The sequence below is a fragment of the Drosophila tropicalis genome, unplaced genomic scaffold (genome assembly GCF_018151085.1).
Source record: "Drosophila tropicalis isolate 14030-0801.00 unplaced genomic scaffold, ASM1815108v1 contig_381, whole genome shotgun sequence".
In the NCBI taxonomy this organism is placed as follows: Eukaryota; Metazoa; Arthropoda; class Insecta; order Diptera; family Drosophilidae; genus Drosophila; species Drosophila tropicalis.
In genome coordinates, this window is record NW_027172842.1 from 146,922 (window position 1) to 166,753 (window position 19,832).

The window sequence follows — 19,832 nt, forward strand, 5'->3', positions numbered from 1 at the left end:
TATTTCCTTAGTCTTAACGTGCGTTTAGACAAGGGTTGGTCAGATCTGAAAATTCTGTCTTTAACAGTAAGGTAATGTTGTAAACGCTCAGGATATGACAAAAATCTTAGTGGGAGTTTTTGAGACTTTCGTACGTTTACTTTGTGATTCACAATGTTGATACTTTGTTGAACGTTTTCCGAGTTTGATGTAACTATTGCGGGAGCATCTGACGTTCTCTGGATGCACCCTTCGGTCGGTTTTCCGCTAGCCTTTTTATACAATCTTGACATTGAGGCTTGTAAACATTGGCCGCGCCGCAACCGTAACAAAAAATTGTGCGTTCCTCTAGACAGTTTTGCCAGGTGTGACCGGCTTCGCGACAATTCCAACAAACGAACTTCCCTTGCACAGCGGCAACTTCATATTCCTCGTCTGGGTCTGGAACTATTTTATTATCTTCGGTTTCCCCCTTCTTGAATTTCAAAAATTTGTCTGCGTCCATTCGCTTTGGTGTTAGAAATTACTTTTACTTGAGGGCTGAGCTCTTGTGTTAGATTTTCTTGCATCTGTACTAATCTACGAAGGTGACCTATTGATGCGATGGATTGATATAGTAACTTTTGTCGTATCTCTGGCAACAGGTTATTTTGTAAAATTTTCATCAGCTCCTCTTCCTTAAACTTTATACCGAACTTGTCAATCAAATAAGCTACCTCATCGTAAAAACAAACAAAAGATTCTCCAGCTTTTTGCTTTCTAGCACGAATCATTTCTTTGCTCATAAAATCTGATCGATAGTCTTTATATTGCTGACCAATAGCTGAACAAAACTCGCTCCATACTATTCGAGGGACTTGCTTATGATATCTCCAATACCACTCGCGGGCTTTTCCTCCAAATAATATTTGAATATGTTTACACGCCCCAATAAAATCACTATCAAGAGTTTCCTCCGTTAGGGCTTTTACTCTATAAATAAATTCTTCTACTCCTAGACCTTCCGTAGATCCGTCCATTTCTGCATTACATTTGCAATTTTTGCATTTTGAACAGTTGTAGGGCAGGGCGAACTTATCAGAGATCGGGTTTGGACCGTGTCTAATGGGACTTTTCGCTGGCCTAAATTCATAGGTAACGACGATACTACACGAGAAACTGTTTGTTCTATCATATTTTGTATGACCGTATAATCGATCTCTCGATTAGGACGAGTATTATTACCACGATTTGGTCTTGCTCTTCGCTGATTAGGCATGGTTCTAGGTAGTTGCGGTTCTGGTTGATTACTACTGTGACTGGCATCTAAGCATGATGCTGGTGCTTCGCTAACTGATATAGCTGGTTCGTTGAGCTGTTCTGCTCTGTCTCTTGGGACTTGACTTAGCTGTTTCGTAAAATTACGAGTCCATGCTCGAGAAGTGCTGGGTGCCAATGACAAATGTTTTTCCTTCGCTTTTGGTGAACAGTTGCCTACTACGAGCTTTATACTAGACACATTTATCTCACTCTCACAAATTGGGCAATGCTTTTCCTTTTCTAGTAGAGCTTCCAAACAGGATTTATGAAAAATGTGTTTACAGGGAGTACAGAAACATGTTTGCGTGTTGTCCAAAACCAAGGAACAAATTTTGCATATGTCTTCTGCTGGAGTGTCCGTATTTTCGGGACTCTGATGAACTGGAGACATTCTTTTTTTTTTTTTTTTTTTAATTATTTTCCTAAAAGTGACATGACTGGATACATGATTTGAAATCGTAACTAGCTAAATGAACCTAAAGAATATTGGTAACTTTATTATTTTTGTTTTGGGCTATTGCATCTACAAAATTGTTTCTTTTAGTCAGGCTTTGGCCTTTTGAATTTTCTGATCGGCAAGGCTATACTATCTGTATTACCAAGATCCAGACACCAGAACATTAAATCATCCAAGTCTTACTATAAAACAATTTGTTCGTGTTCTCTTCGATTTCTTTAGATGTTCAGCTGTCGTAACATGATCTAAAATCCATTCAGTACTGATATCGAAACATCCAATATACAATAATCTAAATTGTTAAGAAAAGTTTGAACGACTTTACTAAACGAGTGCTAAATTATCGAGGACCTTAACTAAACGAGCAATTTGTGATACAGGGTATTGAAATTCTTGTTTACATTCATTTTTTACATTCAACATCGGCTTCGCCAAGCAGACTTAAACCGTGCAGGTTCATTTATCCGCGTAAGTTAAACCATAATAAAGTCTAACAAAATCGACGAAAAATTTGAAACCTCATGTTTTGATCTTAAGACTTTCCTGATATACTTGAACTCAACACTTTATATTACTTATGGTAGAACTACATACTTCTAAGGTGGTCTGCTGTCAAAATAACCACATGCCGTAACTTAAAAAAACTTCTTGTCTATATCTAATATTGTCAAGAAGTTGAGTATGCTTTTATCCTGCCCCACACGTTGGGCGCCAAAAATTTTATGTAACCTTCCTATTCGGTTTCTCGTTGCGCGCCATAATTTTTATATAATCGGTTCTCCTATCACAGCGACGATAAAGCTATCGATAACCAAAAGAAGGCGGAAGGTGAATTGCAGCAGATTCGAGATCCTCTGGTTCCGTAGCTCTTTTCGGGGTGGGGGGTTGTTTGCTGAATCTCTACCTTTAATTATAAAATTTAATTTTATTAGGATCTCTACTGAAACTAACTTTAAATGAAAATAGAAGGACTAGCAGAAAATACTTACGAAAACAGTAGGGAATTCATGTTAATAAAAAAAGACAAAAGAAATGATGGTGTATCCTGTTGTTCACAAGCTAGCGGTTACTGAGGTCTAGATGTAGATGGACCTTATCAGTTCTATACCCTCCCAACCATGAATCTTTATTGGCATTTGTAAAGATTCCCAAAAACTGATCAATATCAACTCATGTACCCATATCACTAGGAATATTAATTAGAAAGCTTAAGCAATCATATTCAAATTCATTATAATTTCAGATAGAAGCATTTCTTGTTGTACACAATAAATTTTAAAGAAATATTTACAGACTAATTTTAAACAGCTGGTCTGGTATGACTCAACATTTTGAGATTCCGAACTTTCAGACTTGCAAAACAATGGAACGCAAAGTTAATTAAACTATTGAATAAGAGGGGCTAAAACTAGCAGTATAAAAGAGAGCTTACTAGTTACACATTATTAATTATTGTAGAAGATTATAGAATAGAAAAAAAAATATAGAAGGAATATTAAATGAATTCAGTTAACATTTTTTCTTGTAATTATTCATCTTATTTCAAGTTCTCTTTTATCTTTTTTTTTTTTTTTTTAAATTCTTTAAAGTTATTTTAAATTTTCAAGTCGCACTAATTCACTTATTGCTTTTGATTGCTCTTCAAGTCAAACATTATTTACGAAAATCATTTTTTTTTTTTTTAATTTAACTATCTGGTTGATCACAAAACGCTGAAACAGAAATTACATCAACAAATCAGAGTATCAATTGACTACCATCCTCCATAGTTCGCAAAAACTTGGTTGAAAGTCGCCGAATTGATACTGCTTAATACACTAGGCACTTACCCCATAGTTTATTCGCTGAAAGGCCTTCCATCGATGCACTGGGGAGGGTGTTTATATGATGATTTCTCCTTCGCGCTTTATGACCACCATTAAACTCCGTTCACTCACTTTGCTTTTACATTTACTCTATTTTACGTTACTCTCGACTTGTGTTGGCTAACGGCTGCGCCCTTGCGGAGCCCCAAACTGCTCGTCTTATATGATGCTGCCTTCGGATGATTTCCACCGAGGCGGCTTCGAGGCACTTGCGATTGGCAAGAAATGAGATGACCAGGTTGACTTCAATCGGTTGCTTTATTTTCTTAACCTAAAACTATAGTACAATTGTCGGCGGGCACAGAAGGTGCAACCGCATCGACCGAGATTAATTTCAAGAGTAAAAATCACGTGCAGCAAATCACGCTGTCTTTTACAAAATTCAAAGTTCTGGAAATTTCCATAGAAGAAATAAGAAAGAAAAGAATTGAAGTAACGGATCTCCAAGTTTGTCACTTCAAAGTAACTTGTGCTGTTCTTGGTCTCTCTCTCTCTCTCTTCGTTCGTTTTCTCTTTTTAGCAAAGAGAGTCTGGCTTCAGTTGCAGCTTAAACATTCTCCCCCCTTTGATGATGACGATCTTCATCATCAAATTCACGTCTGGAAGACTCCTGCGAAAAGAAATCTGAAACGAGAAAGTAACAATTTAACGCTTAGGTGTAGGAATGGTGTCATTCTCTATCCAATTCTCCTGAATAGGCAATGGACAGAGTTTGGCTACCGGTCGTTTCATGAGTCCTTTGACTGTCTTCAAAGTCACCACTCTCACTAGTCCATCGGGTCCTGCATGTGTCTCCATAACCCGACCTAGAGGCCATTGATGAGAAGGGAAACGTTCGTCCCTGATGAGCACTATGCATCCAACTGTTAGATTTTCCTTGGTCTGCAGCCATTTTGGTCTCCTTTGTAATCGTGATAAATATTCCGAGTTCCATCTTCTCCAAAACTGTTGTGCATAATATTGACAATTCTTCCATCGATCAATCAGAGTAACTTTAGCCAATTCCGGAGCAGGAGGTGCTAAAGGCGCTTCACCCATCAGAAAGTGACCGGGTGTTAATACCATTAAATCGTCAGGATCATTTGATAGGGGACATAACGGTCTTGAATTTAAGCAAGACTCAATCTGTGCCAACACAGTTGCCATTTCCTCGAATGTTAAAACTTGTTCTCCGAGAGTTCTCTTCAGATGATACTTCATGGACTTCACTCCAGCCTCCCACAATCCACCAAAGTGTGGCGCTGATGGTGGGTTGAAATGCCAGTTGATTCCTTTTCTCAATAATGTTGGCGCAATATGTTTCGTAATGTACGAACAATATGCCAGTTTGTCCACTTGCAATTTTTTGTTGGCTCCAATAAAATTAGTACCGCAGTCACTATAAACGTCTGTGCATAGGCCACGTCTGCCAATGAAACGGTTAAATGCTCCTATAAACGCATCTGAGGTCAGATCTCCAACTGGTTCCAAATGAATGGCCTTTGTCACTAGACAAACGAACACAGCAATATATCCCTTCTGGGATACACGTCCTCTTCCTTTGCAGGGCGAAATATTTACGGGTCCAGCGTAGTCCACTCCAACGGATGAGAATGCTCTAGAAGGGCGTACCCGTACTGCTGGTAACATTCCCATTTTCTGACCTGCAAATTGAGGCTTCATCTTGAAACATGTGATACATTTATGAATTCCAAACCGAACTGCATTGCGTCCATTAACAATCCAGAATTTCTTTCTTATAAAATTCAGCGTTAGTGAGGTTCCACCATGCAAGGTGCAAATATGACTGTAAAATATGACGAGATCTGTGAAAGGATGTTTATACGGTAATATATAAGGATATTTTTCATTTATGGGCAACAGGGAATCTCGGAGCCTGCCTCCGAGACGTAAAACACGTTCGTTCGAATCAAAATACGGATTAAGAGACAGGAGTACGCTGTCCTTCGCTATTACCCTGCCTTCCGATAGCGCCTTCCATTCAGAGTTAAAACAATCCTTCTGCACCATCCTAATCAATTCACGTAGGCCCTCTTCTAATTCCACAATTGAGAGTCCAGATCCTCTTCGTTCTGCCACAGATGTTCGACAATTATATACGAAACGTTTTATATATGATATAATCCAGACGAGTCGTGTATACGATGAATACTTCCTGATAAATGCTACACTTGGCATTTCTTCCACTGATATCTTATGGCACGTCACCCTTTTGACTTCAGTGTCAACAACCGACAGCGAATCCTGATCAATAGCATTACAAGGCCATTCGATGTCCGATCCTTGTAGCCATGATGGCCCATGCCACCATAATTCACATGATGCCAACTTGGTTGCACTCGTGCCACGGCTTAGATAATCTGCAGGGTTATCTTTCGAGGCGACGTGTCTCCATTGCCTTTCGTCTGAGATTTCCAGGATTTTGTTTATTCGATTGGACACAAATACCTTCCAGTTGGCAGCTCCACCACGGATCCAACTGATGGTTATCATAGAATCTGACCAAAAAATAGTGTTCGAATAATTAATGTTAATTCTTAGATTCTCTTTTAGATACTTATACATTTTGGCTGCTTCAAGCGCAGCACATAACTCTGCGATAGGTATGGTTAGTTGTTGTTTAGTTGGCGATACTCTCCCCTTTGACAATAGCAACTCTGTGTGATACTTATCCTCTCCAATTGGGAAGCGCAAGTAAGCCGTAGCTCCATATGCTCGTGACGAGGCGTCACAAAACAGGTGCAATTCAGCCACACCACCCGGTAGCCCCCATGTAACATGCCGTGGTATTCGTATAGTTACTATGTTTGGTAACTCTTTTACGAATTTCTCCCATTCTCTCTTAATAGTGTCCGGTAGTGTGCTATCCCAGCCAATTTTCTCCTTCCACAGTTGCTGCATGAGAATTTTGGCAGTAATCATTATCGGACTAAGCCATCCCATGGGATCAAACAGTCGTGCAATTGCTGATAGTATTGTCCTCTTTGTCGGTGAGCTCATTGGTGGAACGACATGCAAAGCAAAACGGAACTCATCTTCTTTGGGACTCCAGTATAGACCTAACGTGCGAATAGTATCATTACCTTCCATGTGTAACAATCCGCTTGATTCTCGGTGCTCAACTGGTATGTTCTCTAATAGCTTTGTGCAATTACTCGCCCACTTCCGTAGTTTGAATGTACCCCTACGAAGCATTCCAATCACTTGGTTCTTGACATCCTCCGTTTCTGCAATACTGTCGCCACCAGACAGTATGTCATCTACATACATTTGATGATTTATAACATCCACCGCCAGTGGATACTTCTCGCATTCATCCATAGCTAATTGTTTCATAACGCTCATGGCTAAATAAGGTGCGGAGCTCGTTCCAAACATCACCGTTGTGCAGGCATATTCTTCCACATAATCACTTGTGTCCGGATTCCATAGAATACGCTGGTACTGCGCGTCGTCGGGTGGAATATTAATACATCTGTACATTTTTTCAACATCCGCCATAAATACCCATTTTAGCCCTCGCCAATTGAGAATGATTCCTTGAAGATGTACGTGCAATTTTGGACCTATTGCTAGAATCTCATTAAGCGATTTTCCATTACTCGTCTTGCTCGATCCATCGAAGACAACTCGTACCTTCGTAGTTGATGACGATTCCTTTATGACTGGGTGATGCGGTAGGTAGCAATGATCGACTCCCCCAATGCAGGATTGCCCGTCTTACTAGCCCGTGACGTTACACGTTCCATTTGACCCAGCTCCAGATACTCATTTATCGTGCCAACATAAGCGTTCTTCAAACTCGCATCGTTACGCAACCGTCTGTCCAGAGAATGTAATCGTTTTAACGCGCTCTTATATGATTCTCCAATTACCATTGATTCGTCCAAGTATGTTAGAAAAGGAAGACGAACAACATATTTCCCAGACGGCATTCGGCTATGTGTCTTAACGAAGAAATCTTCGCACCAGTTATCCTCTACTGAAACCCCACGTGGCTCCTCGTCGAATTGTTCTAGCTCCCAAAACTTACATAACAATTGTTCAAGTATCTCATCAGCTTCCTTCCTTCGTACCGTTATGGTGTAGGACGATCTCCTACCAGCTTCTTGATTCGTTTTTCCTGATACAATATATCCCAAATGCGTATTTTGCGCCAGAGGCATACCACGTATTCCTCGATGCACTTCTCCCAACATCAGCTCATCGTAAACGTCATTTCCCAACAAAATATCAACTCCTTGTGGACTGAAGAAGTTAGGGTCGGCCAACGGTAAGCCCTTCAGATGAGTCCACTCTTCAAACGGCAGTCGTTTGATTGGCATGCGCTTACTCACTAGAGGTATTACTGACGCGAGCAGCTTGTATTTCGCATGTGGGTTGTAGATTGATCTTATGACTAGCTCCACCTCTGCTGCCGCATCTGTAATTTTTGTATCTGCTAATCCAGTAATCGTGATGTGAGCCTGTTTGCGCCGTAAACGTAGCTGCTGAGCTGCATTCTCTGAAATGAACGAAACTTGTGAACCTTGATCCAAAAACGCTCTAAACTGTAAGGGATAGCCTTCTATCGACTCTACCCACACCATTGCTGTTGGTAATAAAACCTCGTCTTTGTGCCTTACCGCAGTTTCTGTTGTACTCTTTCCAATTAAAGCATTCGCAGATGCTGTTGGGATAACTCCCTTCCTTAGTGTGCCAAGCGGCCTCTCGCATCCTGATTTGTCTACATGAAGTAGTGTATGATGCCGTCCTTGACATTTTTCACAATTTACCGCACTGTCACATGCATCTATTCGGTGATTTGGTCTAAGGCATCGAAAACACAGTCGATGCCTCACTACACACGCCTTTCGTTCCGATAGCCTCATCTCCTGGAATATCCTGCATACTCCGATAAGGTGTGCATCCCCTTGACACACAATGCATAGGTCTGTCTCTCGAGTAACAAATGAAGCCTTTGTGTAGTTCTGGTTAGCTCGTAACCCATGTACACCTGGCTTTGCATTCCGATGTCTATCCCGTGATAGAGTTCCCTCGATATTACCTGCTGACGCCGTAATCATTGTTCTGTACTGTGTTTCAAGATACTGACTGAGCTCCTCAAAGCTCGGCAGATTCTGCGTTGAAGATATTGACCGCTCCCAATCCACTCTTAATTGATTCGGTAATCTCTTCATCATGTAGTACACTAAAATTTCAGACTGTTGTCGCACATCCACACCAGTCTTCTCCAATGAATTCACACATGAGCGGGAAGTTTGCACAAATCTTCTCAAACTTTCCGCATCTCCATATTTTATTGGTAATTGCTGATCGAACACATCCATGTAATGTAAAAATAACACTCGTTTGTTATCATACAAATTTATCAACATTCTCCAAGCCACTTCATAATTCGCCGCTATTAGCGTTAGATGTTCAATATCCTTAGCTGCGTCTCCAACCAACGAATCCTTCAAATAATGAAAACGATGTAAGTCCGTCAGCTTGTCGCAGTGGTGTACTCTTGTTAAAAACACCTCTTTAAACGCCGGCCACTCAATAAATTTCCCGCTGAAGGTAGGCAGTTTAACTGTTGGGAGTTTCACTTCCTCCAAACATGGTCCCATTTGTTCATGCACCGTCTGATGCAAACAAGACTCATCAAATGCAGTCGACGACGGGATTCTCCGATCCTTATGTCTCTGCAACTCATTTCGAATCTCAGCTACTCCCATTATGTAGGTTTCTTCAAAATAGTCTCTGATGTCTTTGTCAAAATATCTGCCCTTTATTTCCGCATTATCTCGTTCTTGAATCAGTTGGTGATGATTGCGCTGAAAATCTGCGTGAAGGGGAGGCAATCGAGTCCAATCTGGCTTCCAGATGACTCTCGGTATGTCCCGACTCCTCCGATTTATACCGCGCCAATGACTTCTCCAGCGAAGTGAGCAATGTGATTTGCTCCGTAGCCAACGGTAACAGTTTTTCAGCCATAATGAACACCTACCCAAACACATCAACGTTAAATTGTACTCACCCGAATCAGTCTATCCACTGGCAATCACACTCTAAATCCAATCGCCAAGATCATTCCTCCCGGGTTTCGGCACCAAAAATATGTTGGCTAACGGCTGCGCCCTTGCGGAGCCCCAAACTGCTCGTCTTACATATATGATGCGGCCTTCGGATGATTTCCACCGAGGCGGCTTCGAGGCACTTGCGATTGGCAAGAAATGAGATGACCAGGTTGACTTCAATCGGTCGCTTTATTTTCTTAACCTAAAACTATAGTACAATTGTCGGCGGGCACAGAAGGTGCAACCGCATCGACCGAGATTAATTTCAAGAGTAAAAATCACGTGCAGCAAATCACGCTGTCTTTTACAAAATTCAAAGTTCTGGAAATTTCCATAGAAGAAATAAGAAAGAAAAGAATTGAAGTAACGGATCTCCAAGTTGTCACTTCAAAGTAACTTGTGCTGTTCTTGGTCTCTCTCTCTCTCTCTTCGTTCGTTTTCTCTTTTTAGCAAAGAGAGTCTGGCTTCAGTTGCAGCTTAAACAACTTGAATTATTTAATATAACCTTAACGAGACTTTAATTGATTCAATATTTGACTTATTTACATTCTCTTTTTTTTTTTTTTTTTTTTTTGTTTAACTTGATTAGGAATTAAAATTTAATAATAAGATCAGAAATGAAAATATCAGGACTTAAAGATTTCGTTCAAAACGAGGTTAATTTAAAAAAAAATTTGTAGGAGCTTTCGAGGTGGTCACATGGGTTAGGTAGGCCACTGCCTTTAAAACCTTGCCGTACAAAAAATCCGGTTCACCGAAGGTTAGGACACCTTTCGGGAAATGAGACACTTTGGCCGCACCGTAAGCCTTAACTTAGAAACGTTGTGGCACTGCCGGTGTTATGTTGGCGGTGTCTTTTCAATGTCCGAATGCCAATTCCAGAAGGCAACGACAACCGAAAATTCGGATGCACGTGCTCCGGCACCAGAAATGGGTATTTGAAAACTCGCCGGTTTTCCAGAAAATAATCTTCCCAAACGAAAGCTATCAGGAATATTGGCCAGAAAAAGTAAGGTTTCCAATCTAGGATATAGAGTAAGATGCAGATGGCGGCCGGGTAAAAATTCTAATTAACCTACATACCTGCTATGATTTATAACCAAAGATTTGGACTACAGCTTTTTTTTTTTTTACACACTTTTCTCCTCAGAATTAAAAATGAAAATGAAGCCTAGCAAAAAAATGAAGCGCGTTGCCACCTCAAGAAAAACGATAGATCATTTATCGCTATCCCCATATTATGCGTTTATCGATCGATCGATACCAATATTTTTATTTATTTATTGATCGCTATTGGCAAAGTGGCGCGTCAAGTCGTTAAGTTTAAAAATTTGAAAGTTTAAATTAGCGCACGCTACAAATCGTCAACGTATGCGGCGGTTTCTCTTCTGCTTAAAGCTTCGGCATGGGGCATACTGACCCCCGAGCGGTGTACAATGGTGTAGTTCTAATTTTCTAACAGCAGGGCCCAGCGAGCAATTTTCGCGGAATGCCCGCCATTTCTCAGTGTCAGCGCCAGGGAATTACAATCCGTCACGATTTTGATCGGAATGAACTTAAGGTACGTCTCAAAACGTTTCAAGGCATACACGATAGCTAAAGTTTCTAGTTCATAACTGTGTAGTTTCGATTCGGCGACAGACACTTATAACATTTAGTGGCTAATGTCGCCTTTGTTTGAATATCTGAAGAGCAATTTTGATCAGGGGCTGCCCATAGCTTTAATTTGGCGGCCTCTAGTACCCCGTCATACGGCAGTTGGGTGATCTGGGAGCCCTCCACATCCCGGATAACATATCGGTCATTCGGAAGTTTTTTGTGAACAACGTATGGGCCACGATACCGTCTGATAAGATTTTTGTTTGTACCTGCCGAAGTGTCTACATTCTTAATAACTACGAAATCCCCTTCGTCAAAACTAACGGCAGGGGGTGATGCTTCGCATAATACTCAGCATTATATTCTTGAGACTTGACAATGTTGCGGAAGGCCAATCTCCGGACGTCTACCTCTGAGGCATCGACCTCCGCTGTCCTCTCACCCAACCATTCGGTTAGTTCATCTACTACAACACCTCGTTGTTCCACCCCGAATAGGAGTACGGAAGCGGCAAATTTTGTCGTGGAATGGACGGAGTTATTCAATGCAAATTCTATGTTCGGCAATTGTTGCACCCAATCCGCGTGGTCCACCGGTTCTGTCAGTTTACCCAGCATGGGACCCAAGACACGGTTAACCCGCTCGACTTGGCCGTTGGCCCGGGGTGAGGCAGTGGCATTCTGCACATGAATTATATTATTGGCCTTTAGAAATTCTGCGAATTCGGCCGAAGTAAAGCAGGTACCGCGGTCACTGATAATTCGTCGAGGTCTACTGTAATTTGCAAAATACTGGGATTTTAACGTCTGACATACTTCACGCGAATTAGTAGTGGCTGCAGGGTACAGCTTCACAAATTTAGTGAACGCGTCAATGACAACCAGAAGGTATTTTTTCTTAGAGCGTATGGACGGAAGGGGACCTAGATAATCAATATGACTGGTATCAAACGGCAGGGGCACTTTCGGAATACTGTGTAGCGTGATGCGGTTGTCTTGGCCGGAAGCGGAATAATAAATACACTTGAGGCAGTTTTTAATATAATTGTTGACGTAGGACTTCATACACGGGACAGACGGTACACCACTCCGTCACGTAGCTCGAAATCTGCTATTTCACATTTCTCTAGATCATCTCGGAATTTGACAATCTCCGGGTCACGGTTCTGAGTTAACTGCAGTTGGAAGTCGAGGCTTAAATCGTCAACTTATGCGGCGGTTTCTATTCTGCTTAAAGTATCGGCATGGGGCATACTGACCCCCGAGCGGTGTACAATGGTGTAGTTTTAATTTTCTAACAGCAGGGCCCAGCGAGCAATTTTTCGCGGAATGCCTGCCATTTCTCAGTGTCAGCGCCAGGGAATTACAATCCGTCACGATTTTGAACGGAATGAACTTAAGGTACGTCTCAAAACGTTTCAAGGCATACACGATAGCTAAAGTTTCTAGTTCATAACTGTGTAGTTTCGATTCGGCGACAGAGGCTGTCTTAGAGAAGTAAAACACTGGGTGAAGTTTACCGTCGGTTTGTTTTTGGAGTAGCACTGCTCCGAAGCCAGTTGAACTAGCGTCACAGTGTAACTCTGTGTCAGACCTCGGGTTATATATGGACAACACGGTGGGTTCAACTAGTTTCGACTTCAGGGTTCGGAAGGATTCGAGGCACTCCTCGGAGAAGACGTATGGGGTATCTTTTCTCAACAATCGGGACATTGGACACGCGATCTTGGCGAAGCCAGGTACAAATCGGCGGAAGTACGAAAACAAACCTAAGCAGCGCTCTAATTCCTTGCTATTCCTTGGTACTGGTAAATCTCGTATCGCCTGAAGATGAGCTGATTTAGGCGTGATACCAGCAGAATTGGCCAAGTAACCCAAGTACTCTAATTTCCTATACGCAAAACGGCATTTGGCCACCTTCAGGCATAGCCCATTCACTCTTAACGTATATAGAATTTCCTTCATCACCTCCAGATGTCATCCATGTATATCACTAGCTGACCTTGGTTTATAAATTTCTTAAGGACAAAATAAACAAATCTAGCGAACACGGAAGGGCCATTACAGAGTCCGAAGGGCATGCGTACATATTCAAACTGGCCGTCAGGGGTTACAAAGGCGGTATATTTGATTGAATCCGGATGCATTTTCACATGGTGGAATCCATTCTTCAAGTCCAAGACAGTGAAGAATGATTTACCCCCCAGATGTTCGATGTTCCGAACAGTAAGTTTGTTCAACGGGCGGTAATCTACACACTTCCTCAGGGTGTTGTCTTTTTTACGTACTGGGACAATCGCGGCAGCGTAAGGGGAACTACTATGGCGAATAATGCCAGCTTTCAAGAGATCATCACAGATGCGTTCGTGGTGCGACAGACGGCGGGGACGGCAGAAAATGGGAGTTCGGCTAGTCAGTTCTATCTTCATCTCATAATTCACGGCCTTCACTAGCTCAGGGGCAACCTGTACATATGCAGTGGAAATCATAGACCTTAAGTGTGTGGCTTGCTCTTCCCGTAACGTGGGCTCTATGTCAAACTCTAAGTCATTGACAGCCGGGACCTCAATAGCATTAATAGCCAGAAGTGCATCATCCAGTGTTTCCGGAGGTACAGCAGAAGTTTTCGGAAGGGGAGAATCAGACAACAATTCGGCAGATACAATCTCATTCCTATCATACGACAGTATCACTCTCTCTTCCCTAAATGTGTCAAAGGACTTCAGAACAGCAGTGAAATTCATATTTATATATTCAGTCGGTTTATTCATACCTATCAAAGTTTTGTTTTCATATTTAATTTGCAGCCTTCTCGGCTTCATTAAACGTTGGGCCAAAGAATTTGATGATCCCTATGTAACAAAGGTTTTATACACTTCGTTAGTTCGCCCTACTCTAGAATATTGCTCGCCAGTGTGGAACCCGCAATATGATGTTCACCAGCGTAGTATTGAATCGGTATAGAAGCAATTCCTTAAGTTTGCGCTACGCGGTCTAAATTGAGACCCGGGTCTTCGCCTACCTTCTTATTCTGACAGACTTCTTCTTAATCTTCCTTCACTTTCTAACCGTAGGCTTGTTTTTGGCATTCTCTTTCTCCATAAACTAGTCAACGGCGAAGTCATTTCTACCAATTTACTAGATACGCTATATTTTTGTGTTCCCTCACGTCGGACCAGAAACTTTTTTCCTATTCACCTTAGTAGATGTCTGACTAACTACTCTCTTCACGAACCTTTCGTGTTCTTTGCCAATCTTTTAACAACCTTTCTCACCTTATCTCTCCTCATCTTTCTGTCACTTCTCTTCGCGCTATACTTTTTAATCATCTACAGCGAAACCAATGAAAATATTCTGGACTTGGATTGGCTGCAACTCATCCCTGACCACATTGGCTGTGAATCGGGGCATAGCTGGCACCTTGTGCAAATAAAACACCTCCACCGGGTCGGGGATGTTCAGTTGTGTATAAAGCTAAGCTACCTTCTTCATTTAATTACTATCTGTCTTTAGCTTAAGCTTTTTCGTCGACTGCTGTGTTAGTTGACGTAAATAAAATAAATAAATAAATAAAATTTCTTTCAGTTTACAAAGTCTAATATTAATTTTATACAGGAGATCTCTGCCACTAATCATCGGCAGTTCGGTTGCTTCATTGGGTAAAACTTCAAACGTATGGATGGTCTCCGTGCCGCGGAGGTGAATTCTACAAACAATTTGGCCCAAAGACCGAAGTTGGCTATTTCCTAAACCACGGCAGTTCAATCTACTGGGTCCAAGACGGCAGTTGGGGAGGACTTTATAAACGTGGCCCACTATGCCACACTTGAAGCAGGAATTTGGAGGTCTTATCGGTTTCGGGCATTGGCTTTTGTAATGCCCCCCATCCAGAGCAGTTAAAACATCGGGTTTCACTTGTGGCAGTGCTTGAGGATTTATTTCCGAACGACGAAGCAGCTGTTGTTGGCTGTACTTTCAAGCTGAGACTTTGCTTGGAGGCAGCCGCCTGCATACGGAAACGCTCGTATCGTTGCAGTAGAGGCTTCAGTTCGGCCACCGTGCGTGCTGAATACAGCATGCCGACTCGAGTAGAGTTATCCCGCAATCCATCGATGATCATATCGACCAGCTCGTTCTCCGGAATCGGAGCGTTCATAGCAATCTCCTGCCGGCTCCGCAGTGCGTGGTACACCTCTTTCACACTGCGCGAGCGTCCAAACTCTCGGAGGAAGATCGCTTTGAGTTCTCCATAGCTGTGCACCGATACCGTGTGCAGCAACACCGCTGCTGTCCCCTCCAGCATGCGACGGCATGCAACCAAACGTAGGCGATCATTTAACTGTAGGATTTCAAAAGCATCCTCCAGATCGTTCAACCATTTATTTACGTCATACGCAGTATCCGCTAAGAATCGGGCCACCATGCTACAATCACACTCAAGTCACTGACTGGGGGAGGCGGGAGCAGCCGGTGTGATGGCGGTGGCGACAGACGGCACGGAGGGTGTGAGGGCGGGCATTTCTTCCCATTAGTCCGCAGCCCAGGGAACGTCCAGGCAAGTGACGGGTGCGGCCAGCGAGATAGCAGCCCGCAGACACGTAGGCGGCGGACACCCCATCAGTGTGCACAGCAGAGGCGGGTGCGGCAGCGGCGGGCACAGCAAAGGTGGCGCAGCGGGTGCAATGTCGGCAGCGGTTGCCATGGCGGCGGGTACGGCAGTGGATGCGGCGGGTACAGCAGTAGATGCGGAGGCAGCGGCGGCGGGTGTGGAGGTGGCCAGCCTGGATGTGGAGCGTGTGGCCTGCCTTGTACCGAAATATGAGTCCCTTCTGAAATGTAGACTTGTATTTATTTTCTGAAAAATAGATTTGTAAGTATCGATGGCAAAAGATTTAAAATTCCGATGAGCAGCTAGATGTCTGTCTCGTTTGGTGGTTGCCGGAAGAAGAAGGAAGCCACGCTCCAGTGTGGCCTTAGGTCGCATACCGATATATGCCTTAATACTTAACCATCGATACTTAAAATGCTAACAATCGATACTTAGAAATATTAACAATCGATACTTAGAAATACCAACAATCGTTACTTAGAAATACTAACATCGAGATATCTGTAAACATTTAACATAATTCCTAAATAACTGGCATCTTACAGCAATATTATCCAAATGTTGCAATAAAAGCTGCGAGAAAACTAACAAACAACATTTCTGTGACACCCTCCATTTGCTTTTGGGTTGGTTTTAGGTTGTTATCGCTTCCTGTGAAGGTCTTAGATAATTATTAATTAATTAGTTCAATTTATTAAAAATATAGGTATGCATACAATTGAAAACTATTTCCAAAAAAAAGGGGAGGAAATTAGTCTGTACAGACACAAACAAAACAATTTTTGTAACAAACATACATATATTACATTTAATCAATCATTAATTATCATTACACTGTGATAGTCGAAAAAAAAGACATGGCAAAATTCGATGGTTTCACCCTATTTCGGGTCCTGCGAATCGAACTGCATAATTAGTTTTTTAAGTTATCACGATGGTTTCATACAAAAATTTTTGCGGAAGTTTTTCATCAAAGTTGCCATTTTTTCGAAAAGGATGTTTTTTCATTTGCTTCTAAAATATTCATTCTTTTTACAAATTTTCTTTGGCAAAGTTTCTTAGAATTGAAAGAGCTACAAATATTGGGAAGACATCTAGCCTCTAAATCAATCCGTTCCCGAGCATTGGGACAAAATGTAAAAAAAAATCTAATCTTGACCAAATTTTTTTTATGTTTTCTTTCTCGCATTTTGCTAAAATTGATATTACTCCATTTGAAGCTTGATCATTATATAACAATTTATTTTGCTCAATAGCAGCAGAAGAGACACCAGACCTATCTAATTTACGATTTATAATATAACCACATAATCAAATTGAATTTTTTTTAGATATGTTAACAAAATTAAACTAACTGTAGTTCTTTAGTTTTTGACAAATATTTATACAGTCGGTATATTCTGGTATCCCAATGACAAATGAAGCACATGTTTTTCGTGTAACCCGCTTGCAAGCCAGTGAGTAGAGCAACAACTTTTAGGTCAGTACATATTTTCCATTGATGTTTTCTATACTGAACACAATCCAAAATTAGTTTCATAGAATCGTTAAACAATCGCCACTCCTTTAGTATGTACGTGCAATTCATATGTTCCATTAACCCAACGATATTTTTGCAGTATGCAAACGTATTATTGCCGTTTATTTCGAAAAAGTCCAAAAGTCTCTTCCTATACCCGTACACTTTTACATCCTTAGACAAAACGTTAACAGATCGTAAATAATGTGCTAAAGAGTTCGCTTGCCTTTGTGACAATTTTAGTTGTCTTACCATCGTATATAATCGAGCTGGGGATATCTATAGATGTTGACAAGTTTTATCGATTTGGGATAGATCATACGTTGAAAGTAACTCTTCAGGTTCGGTGACAAATGTTGGCGAATTATACCTTTTTTTTGGGCTATGACATCTTTGTAATTGTAATACACTCCGAATGAGATACTGTGCAGATTGAACACTTTTATAGACCATAAAACTCTTCTTTAGTTTTGCGAGTTTATTCAGGCATGCGTAGCAGTTATCCTTATGATGCCATTGTGAATCTATCTAAATCATTGGAATGTCGAAACCCATTTTTGGGCGCAACCTTTTTGACCAATTTTGCAAAGTTTTATTGCATTGTGGGCTCGTAAATTTTCCAAACACGTAGCAAAATCCGGCAAAACTTGTGGGACACTTGTTCGCAAGTCAAAAAAATGAAGCAAGTAAGTCGACTCATTGACTTGGGTATACCATACACCAGGTGAAACAAATATTTCAAATTTCGAAAACCAAATGTATGTCTATTAAATTGTTTTTACATGCTTCTGCTATCTCGCTCACTCTACAAACACACGAGCACTCTAGCGCCGCTACTAGCCAACGGCCAATTCTGGCCTTGTGGACCGCTTAGTAAAATACGTTCATACGCATTCATTTCTAGTCCGATTTCAATAAAATTTGGTAGTTTTGTAGAAATAGATAAGATTAATTAGTCTGCCGAATTTGAATGCGATAAAAATCCTGATAAAAATACAGGTGGAAATCGGTTTTTTCTTAATTATGGAGGCGGAAGTAGGCGTGGCAAAATATGAAAAATATATATACTCTGCGCGCATACTAAGCCAGTATACATACTAAATTTGGTGACTTTAGCTTTGTTCGTTTTTGATAAAATCAGTTTTGTTTAATTTGCGGGGGCGGAAGTGGGCGTGGCAAAATTTTTAAATAGCCAGTTTCTGCGCGTCTATTAAACTAGTCTGCTTACCAAATTTGATGTCTCTAGCTATTACACTTTTTAAGAAAACCAGTTTTATGTGATTCCTGGGGGCGTAAGGGGGGCGTGGCAAAGAGTTTGAACAATTTATTTCTGCGCGCAAATTAAGCGGGTATACGAACTAAATTTGATGTCTCTAGCTGTTATACTTTTTGAGAAAAATAGTTTTATGTGATTCCTGGGGGGCGTAAGGGGGCGTGGCCGAAATTCCAATTAATTCTATATATGTATGTACATAATACACTAGTATACATACCAAATTTGGTGGCTCTAGCTCTTATAGTCTCCGAGATCTGCGTGTTCATACGGACGGACGGACGGAAGGACAGACGGACATGGCTAGATCGACTCGGCTGTTCATCCTGATCAAGAATATATATACTTTATAGGGTCGGAGAAGCTTCCTTCTGTCTGTTACATACATTTTGGCGACTTTAATATACTATTTCACCCTATGGGTGTATGGTATAATTACGATTAACATCTATGCTTACACGATCAGTAGAGGTAATTTTTGCTCTAGCTGTAGCTATTTCAATTCTAAGAAACTTTGCCAAAGAAAATTTGTAAAAAAATCATTTTTTTTATTCATATATTTTAGAAGTTAGAAGCAAATGAAAAAAACATCCTTTTCGAAAAAATGGCAACTTTGATGAAAAACTTCCGCAAAAATTTTTGTATGAAACCATCGTGATAACTTAAAGAACTAATTATGCAGTTCGATTCGCAGGACCCGAAATAGGGTGAAACCATCGAATTTTGCCATGTCTTTTTTTTTTTTTTTTTTTGAAAAAAACTATCACAGTGTAATGATCCCGATTCTGACCAAAATTCATCAGATGAAGATTATGAAGAACAGAATGGACTAAAGGTTGTTGCTTTAGAAGATGAATATTTTGAACCTATGTATATAGAACTGAGTAATTTTTATAACATACTTACTATTTCACTTATTTTAGATTTTCCAAAATGTATAATTTTTTTTAGAAGGACTAGGAACGCCTAATCACCAGCCCAGGGAGATAACTGCCAAACTCAATGAATTTTTATAAAACTGTTTTTTTTTTCTTTTTTAATTTCAAATTTGAATTCTTTTAAAATTGTTTTTTTTTTAAATTTAAAATTTAAATTTTGTAATATAACCTTCAAAGCTTTATAAATAGTGCTCCAAATGCCATGTAACTGAGTAGGACACTAAACAAACATA

The 19,832-nt window shown here is 40.9% G+C and overlaps 1 protein-coding gene across 1 annotated transcript; it reads right to left on the reverse strand.

The window, feature by feature from the left end:
- Positions 1–4,245: 4,245 nt before the first annotated feature.
- Positions 4,246–7,083, reverse strand: LOC137572526 (uncharacterized). Its single transcript, XM_068284268.1, has 3 exons — positions 6,269–7,083; positions 6,049–6,098; positions 4,246–5,405 (listed from the first exon to the last, which is right to left on the reverse strand). The coding sequence occupies exons 1-3, from the start codon at positions 7,081–7,083 to the stop codon at positions 4,246–4,248; spliced, it is 2,025 nt and encodes a 674-aa protein (XP_068140369.1).
- Between the last annotated feature and the right edge of the window lie 12,749 nt (positions 7,084–19,832).